Source organism: Sapajus apella, unplaced genomic scaffold (genome assembly GCF_009761245.1).
Source record: "Sapajus apella isolate SASKATOON/1434 unplaced genomic scaffold, GSC_monkey_1.0 scaffold47, whole genome shotgun sequence".
Lineage (NCBI taxonomy): Eukaryota > Metazoa > Chordata > Mammalia > Primates > Cebidae > Sapajus > Sapajus apella.
The window spans coordinates 13,450,967-13,458,412 of NW_022436987.1; the positions used below are offsets into that span (position 1 = coordinate 13,450,967).

At 44.4% G+C, this 7,446-nt stretch overlaps 1 protein-coding gene across 1 annotated transcript in view; it reads left to right on the plus strand.

Moving 5' to 3' along the window:
• Positions 1-583: 583 nt before the first annotated feature.
• LDHC (lactate dehydrogenase C) overlaps positions 584-7,446 on the plus strand; it is a 47,452-nt gene continuing 40,589 nt past the window's right edge. The window contains exons 1-3 of the mRNA XM_032240928.1: positions 584-884; positions 1,220-1,354; positions 5,904-6,021. Coding sequence (XP_032096819.1) covers positions 612-884; positions 1,220-1,354; positions 5,904-6,021 — 526 coding nt within the window. The 5' untranslated portion in view covers positions 584-611. The remainder of the gene's footprint in view (positions 885-1,219; positions 1,355-5,903; positions 6,022-7,446) is intronic.

Consider the following 7,446-nt stretch of genomic DNA (forward strand, 5'->3'; position numbering starts at 1 on the left):
TCCAGTCTGGATGGCAGTGAGATCCTGTCTCAAAAAAAAAAAAAAAAGAAGAACATTTTAATTAGCCCAAAAAGAAGCCTGTACTTACTCCTGGAGCCTTTTGTAAACTTTGAGGCAAACTTCAGTCTTTAAAATTTTTTAAATTTACATTAATTTCATATAATTTGATACAATAAATATCAACAGGACTGAAAACACTTAAGTGAAATAGACTGATTCTATTAGTCTTTCATGAGTTTTCAAATGGAATCTTGTAAAGCTTCCTTACTTACGGGCAAAATTTTTTTTTTTTTTTTTGAGACAGGGTCTCACTCTGTCCCCCATGCTGGAGTGCAGGGGCACCATCTCTCCTCACTGCAACCTCTGCTTCCCAGGTTCAAGGAATTCTCCTGCCTCAGCCTCCCGAGCATCCAGGACTACAGGCGCGCACCACCACACCCAGCTAATTTTTGTATTTGTATTTGAAACAGACGGGGTTTCACCATATTGGTCAGGCTGGTCTTGAACTCCTGACCTCGTGATCCGCCCGCCCTGGTCTCCCAAAGTGCTGGGATTACAGGCGTGAGCCACCGCGCCTGAGAAGTTAATAATTTTTTAAAATCCTGCAAATAATGCATCCCCGTCTTGCACACTCTTTGGGTCAGTCTAGAAATCTTTGCATCATTTCCCTGATCTGGACCGCCCCACACAGCTCCCCGGCCTGGAGAAGTCCACGTGCCTGCGCCTGTTGGGGGAAGTGGGGCGGAGCTTGCGTGCTGACGCAGGAGAGCCGTGCGTGGGAGCGTGTGCGCCTCGAGACAGGCGAAGGGCAACCGTCGCCGGGATTTGCGCTTCAACTGTCGTTAGTGTATTTTTCTGTTGTCACTTCTGTGTCTTCCTTCAAGGTGGTTCCTTGCCCTTTTGGGTCATCTGTACTGCGCCAAGCCAAGCATTTGTGAGCGTGTGGTGCTGGGGTGAAAGTGGGGGCTGGGGACGGAGAGAAATCCAAAAGCTCGCTGGTGCCCCAGCCTTCTCATTGCCTGGTAGGCTGGGCCTTGCTTTACCTTCCCCGCACCCTTGACCAGGAGATTCTTTCTTTGGTTTCCCTCCACCCCGGCTCCACCATTCTGCAAACTGAAGAGGCTGTTCCTTAGATGTTCAGTGTGGTTAACACATCGTAGCTGTGAGAGTGATTAATTTAGGGAGTTCGATTCCATTGAAGTTGCGTTATCCCTATCAGGTTCTCCAAATGTCAACTGTCAAGGAGCAGCTTATTGAGAAGCTAATTGAGGACGATAAAGACTCCCACTGTAAAATTACCGTTGTTGGAATTGGTGCCGTAGGCATGGCTTGTGCTATTAGCATTTTACTGAAGGTGAGTAAGAAGCCCATCCTGTGGCTGAAAATCAAGTGAGCACTTCAAAGTCTTGGAGATGTCAATTCATTCAGGGTTGCAGGGTTAATCCCTTGAAAGCAGATCTGTATCCTCTTATCTGGCCTGCCCACCCGCCAGCTCGGCCTCGCTTCCTTCTTTCCCCTTCCCCCATCCTTTTTCTTTCCCTCCCTCCCTCCTTCCCTCCCTTCCTCCCTTCCTCTCCTCCTCTTTCCTTTTCTTTCTTTTCTTTCCCTCTTTTCCTTCCTTCCCTCTTCCTTCCTTCCTTTCTCTCTCTATTAAAAACGCGCGCTTTGAATGAAGAGATTCCCCCAAACAGGCTTTGTGTGAGCAACATGGCTGTTTATTACCTGGGTGCAAGTGGGCTAAGGCCGAAAAGGGCGTTAGGAAAGGGCAGTGGGATAGGAGTTGGTTTCTTAGGTTTGGGGTGGGCAGTGGGAAGTTACAGAGTAAGATCAGTTACAGTGGTTGGGGGAGGGGCAAGGACTATACATTACCGTAAGTTTAGTTACAATGGCAGGTGGGATAAGAGTAGTTAAGATGATAGGGTGGGGTGAGGGGCTTCACCGGGGAAGCTTCACTGGGCGATTAGGGACAATGGCGAATGCGGGGTGGGGATAGGGGGTGGGGCTTGGGGGGGCCTGCGGGTTGGGGGCGGGGCCCGGGGTGGGGGCGGGGCGTGGGGGGGTGGGAGACAATCAGCCAAGGCAAGCAAGACTTCAGACTTTCAGGCTCCAGGCTTGACACTCCTTTTCTCTTTTCCTTTTCGTCTTTCTTTTCTCTTCTCTCCTTTCTTTTTCTGACTTTCCTTTTTCGAGACAGGGTTTGTCTGTTGCCCAGGCTGGAGTGCAGTGGTGCAGTCTTGTTCCCCTACAGTGTCCACCTCCCAGGCTCAAGCGATTCTCCTGCCTCAGCCTCTTGAGTAGCTGGGGCCTCAGGCACTCACCACCAGGCTTGGCTAATTTTTTGTATTTTTAGTAGAGACAGGGTTTACCATGTTGGCCAGACTGGTTTTGAACTCGTGACCTCAAGTGATCCACCTGCCTTGGCCTCCCAAAGTACTGGGATTACAGGCATGAGCCATGATGCCTGGCTGCCAATAGGTATTTTTTTTAACCCTGGTCCCCTCCCTTCCTCTCTGCTTTTGGAGTTCCCAGTGTTTGCTGTTCCCATCTTTATGTCCATTTATACCCAGTGTTTAGCTCCCACTTAAAAGCGAGAACATGCAGTATTTGGTTCTCTGTTTCTGCATTAATTCACTTAGGATAATAGCTTCCAGCTATATCCATGTTGCTACAAAGAACATGATTTTGTTCTTTTTCATGGCTGTTGAATATTCAGTACTCCATGGTATATATGTACCACTTTTTATCCAGTCCACCATTATGGGTGCTTAGATTTATTCCGTGTCTTTGTTATTATGAATAGCGCTGGGAGAAACATGCTAGTGTAGGTATCTTTTTGGCAGAACATAATTCTAACTTTCTGTACTTTATGATGCTGGTGGTGGATCTCTGCACATTTTCTTCCTTGCCAGTTGGCATCTTCTCAGATTCTGCCAATAGAGGTCACCAGAGGGAAGTTGGAAGGTAAGAGGAGGGAAGAAGAGACCTCCTTGTTTGCTTATTGTTCTGGTTACTGTCATCCCAACTGTAGCTCTTTGTTGAAATTAGGTTGGTTCTAACCTCCATCTTCTTTTGGAACTCCCAACATTGGCCTCATCATGTCTCCCCAGCAGTATCAGCAGCAACCAGGTTTTGCCTTCTTCAGGTGTCTGAACATAGCTCCATGAAACACTTCCAGTAGTCTCTCTGTTCTGTCACCCCTAGGGGTGTTAGCTTCTAACTACAGTTGCTGTGTCTGGATTACCTCATATGTTCCCTTTTTGCTCTTTCAGAACTCCAACTGCTAGCTAATGCCCTATACTAAATTTCCTCTGTTGAAATGCTTAGAGTGGTTTCCATTTTTCTGACCAAACCCAGACAGAGACACGGACTGATATAAAAATTGACCTATAAACATGATCTGTTTTTTTTGTTTGTTTTTTGTTTTTCTTGTTGAGACAAGGTCTGGCTCTGTTGCCCAGGCCAGAGTGCAGTGGTGCAATCTCAGCTCACTGCAGTCTCTACCACCCAGTTTCAAAGCCACCCTCCCACCTCAGTCTCCTGAGTAGCTGGGACTATAGGCACACACCACCATACCCGGCTACTTTTTGTAGAATCAGGGTTTTGCCATGTTGCCCAGGCTGGTCTTGAACTGGTGAGCTCAAGTGATTCTCTTGCCTTGACCTCCCAAAGTGTTGGGATTACAGTCATGAGCCACTGCACCCTGCCAAATATCATCTAGGTTGTTTGTGCACAATTCTGTCTTCTTTTCTTTCTTTCTCTCTTTTTCTTTTCTTCTTTTTTTTTTTTTTTTTTTTTGATAGGATCTCACTCTGTCACCCAGGCTGGAGTGCAGTGGTGCAATCATAGCTCACTGCAGCTCAACCTCCTGGGCTCAAGTGATCCTCCCACCTCAGCCTCCCACATAGCTGGGATTACAGGCATGCACCACCATGCCTGACTAATTTTTTGTAGAAACAGGGTTTCACCATGTTGCTCAGGCTGGTCTTGAACTCCTGAGCTCAAGCAGTCTGCCACTTTGGCTTCCCAGAGTGCTGGATTACAGGTGTGAACACCTGGCTGGCTTTCTTATCAATTAGCTAAGAAGTGTTAATGTGATCCTTCTAGATGAAACTTCTTATCCTCCTCCCATTCATGATACATAACACATTATTTAGTAAATTTTAGGATATATGGTTTTTCAGAATGGCCAAATGGTACCTGATCTAAGAAAAAAACACTAGTAAGTAGGGACTTTTATCTCTTTCCCTTACTGTTCCTTTGGAATCTGGCCACTGGCATCTGAAGCACTATATAGTTCTGTACTCTGTTGCATGTGACAAAAACCCAATTCAAATTCGGTTAAGCAGAAAGAGGAAATAGGGCAGAAATAGCTTCAGGTACTACTGGATTCTGAAGTTCAGACATATCAAGACATAGTCTTTGCAAATCTTGGTTTAGATTTTCTCTGTTGGCTTAATTCTTGGAGTCTTTCTGTGTGGTGGTAAAGATGGCTGTACAGTTTGTTCTTTCATTCTTGTTTTTTTCCTTCCAACTCTACAGTCATTACTAAGGTTCTTGGATTTGCATGTCATTCTTAGAGCTTATGATTCTGAAGAAAAGTGAGATGTAATCTTCCATCTTCCATTTTCAAACTTTATAGACATACTTGTTTCTTATACCTGGACCATATGTCCACTTATAAACTGATTTCTGTCACCAGAAGGAAAAGATGGAACAATTGGCTAGGTCTGGTTTTAATGCCCATCTACTCCAAGGTTGGAGGACTGATGTTAACTGTACTGCACTGAACCACATGGAATAGATTCCCATGGAAAAGAGGAATTCTATTACCAGGGACAGTAGACAGATGAAATTAAGTGTTCACCAGAGGTGGTTACCTTTCTGTTTGGGCCATAAGGATGCATACTAAAAGCAGCTTTGGCCAACTCAGAAATAAGGCTTAAGGTTAAATATAATAAAATCCTGGCAGGGCACGGTGGCTCAAGCCTGTAATCCCAGGACTTTGGGAGGCCGAGGCAGGCGGATCACTTGAGGTCAGGAGTTTGAGATCAGCCTGACCAATGTGGTGAAACTCCATCTCTACTAAAAATACAGAAATTAGCCAGACGTGGTGGGTGCATATAATCCCAGCTACTCAGGAGGCTTGAACCTGGGAGGCAGAGGGGTTGCAGTGCCTGAGATCATGCCACTGCACTCCGGCATGGACAACAGAGTGAGACTCTGTCTCAAAAAAAAAAAAAAAAAATACAGGTTAAATACAGTAAAATCAGGCCGGGCGCGGTGGCTCAAGCCTGTAATCCCAGCACTTTGGGAGGCCGAGGCGGGTGGATCACGAGGTCAAGAGATCGAGACCATCCTGGTCAACATGGTGAAACCCCGTCTCTACTAAAAATACAAAAAATTAGCTGGGCATGGTGGCGCGTGCCTGTAATCCCAGCGACTCAGGAGGCTGAGGCAGGAGAATTGCCTGAACCCAGGAGGCGGAGGTTGCGGTGAGCCGAGATCGCGCCATTGCACTCCATTGCATTCCAGCCTGGGTAACATGAGTGAAACTCCGTCTCAAAAAAAAAAAAAAAATACAGTAAAATCCTTTGAAATCATTTTATTTTCCTTGGTTTTAAATTGTTATTTAAATGGTAAAAAACAAAACAAAAACCCAACTCTTAAAAAGTTCTAACAATTATACGAAGTCAAAATAATAATTTTTGCTACATCCTAATGTTTACCTACCTTTACTTTTGGTCACCCCAGTCTCATTGAAAAATTATTTTTATATCATTTTTCCCTATTAAAATATGAGATTCCATTAATTATGAAGTAGCCACATGAAAATTCTTCTTCTCCTAAAACTTGAGTAGGAACATTTTCCAGAACATTTTACTCAGAACTTTCATATATTTTAGGATTTGGCTGATGAACTTGTCCTCATTGATGTCGCATCCGACAAACTGAAGGGAGAAATGATGGATCTTCAGCATGGCAGTCTTTTCTTTAGTACTTCAAAGATTACCTCTGGAAAAGGTTAATTTTAGTTTTATAAAGTCATTTTCAAAGCTTTTTAAAAAAAGTAAATTTTACCAAACTTTGTCAAAATTTAAAGTAGCAACACTGGGCCATATAATTTAATTAATTTTTTTTTTTTTTTTTTTTTTTTGAGACAGAGTCTCTGTAGTTCAGGCTGGAGTGCAGTGGTGCGATCTTGTCTCACTGCAACCTGCCCCTGCCAGGTCCCAGTTTAAGCAATTCTCGTGCCTCAGCCTTCTGAGTAGTTGGGATCATAGGCACGAACCACCATGTGCAGCTAATTTTTGTATTTTTTTTTTTTTTTTAGTAGAGACGGGGTTTCACCATGTTGGCCAGGCTGATCTCGAACTCCTGACCTTGTGATCCACCTGCCTCAGCCTCCCAAAGTGCTGAGATTACAGGTGTGAGCCACTGCACTCGGCTAATTTTTTTTTTTTTTTTTTAGACGGAATCTTGCTCTGTCACCATGCTAGAGTGCAGTGGCGCAGTCTCGGCTCATTGCAACCACCGCCTCCTGGGTTGAAGTGATTCTCCTGCCTCAGCCTCCTGAGTAGAGCTGGGACTACAGGCACGTACCACCATGCCCAGCTAATTTTTTTGTGTTTTTAGTAGATGATGTTTGACCACGTTGGCCGGGATGGTCCGGATCTCCTCATCTCCTGATCTACCCACCTCAGCCTCCCAAAGTGCTGGGATTACAGGCGTGAGTCACCATGCCTGGCCAATATTTCTTTTTTTTTGAGATGGAGTCTCACTCTGTCACCTAGGCTGGGGTGCAGTGACATGATCTTGGCTCACTGCAACCTCCACCTCCCAGCTTCAAGCGATTCTCCTGCTTCAGTCTCCTGTGTAGCTGGGATTACAGGCATGTAATTTTTGTATTTTTAGTAGAGAATGGATTTCAATATGTTGGCCAGGCTGGTCTCAAGCTCCTGACCTCAGGTGATCCACTCACCTCAGCTTCCCAAAGTGCTGGAATTGCAGGTGTGACCCACTGTGCCTAGCCAGGCCATATAATTTAAAAAGTTAATTTTTTAAAAAAGAACATTTCAGTATAATTGGAGGATATTTGGAAAATAGAAAACCTGTATAAAGAAAATTTGAATCTTCTATTAATGACTTTATGTAGGTTTTCTAAACTTTTGTTTTCTTTACATAACTGATGTATAAATGCTTTTAAGCTTATCATTCTCTCTTTCTCTTTTTTTTTTTTTGAGATGGACTCTCACTCTGTCGCCCAGGCTGGAGTGCAGTGGTGGGATCTTGGCTCACTGCAACCTCCACATCCTGGGTTCAAGTAATTCTCCTGCCTCAGCCTCCTGAGTAGGTAGGATTACAGGAGCATGCCCCTACACCCAGCTTATTTTTATATATATATATATATATATATATATTTTTTTTTTTTTTTTTTTTTTTTTTTTT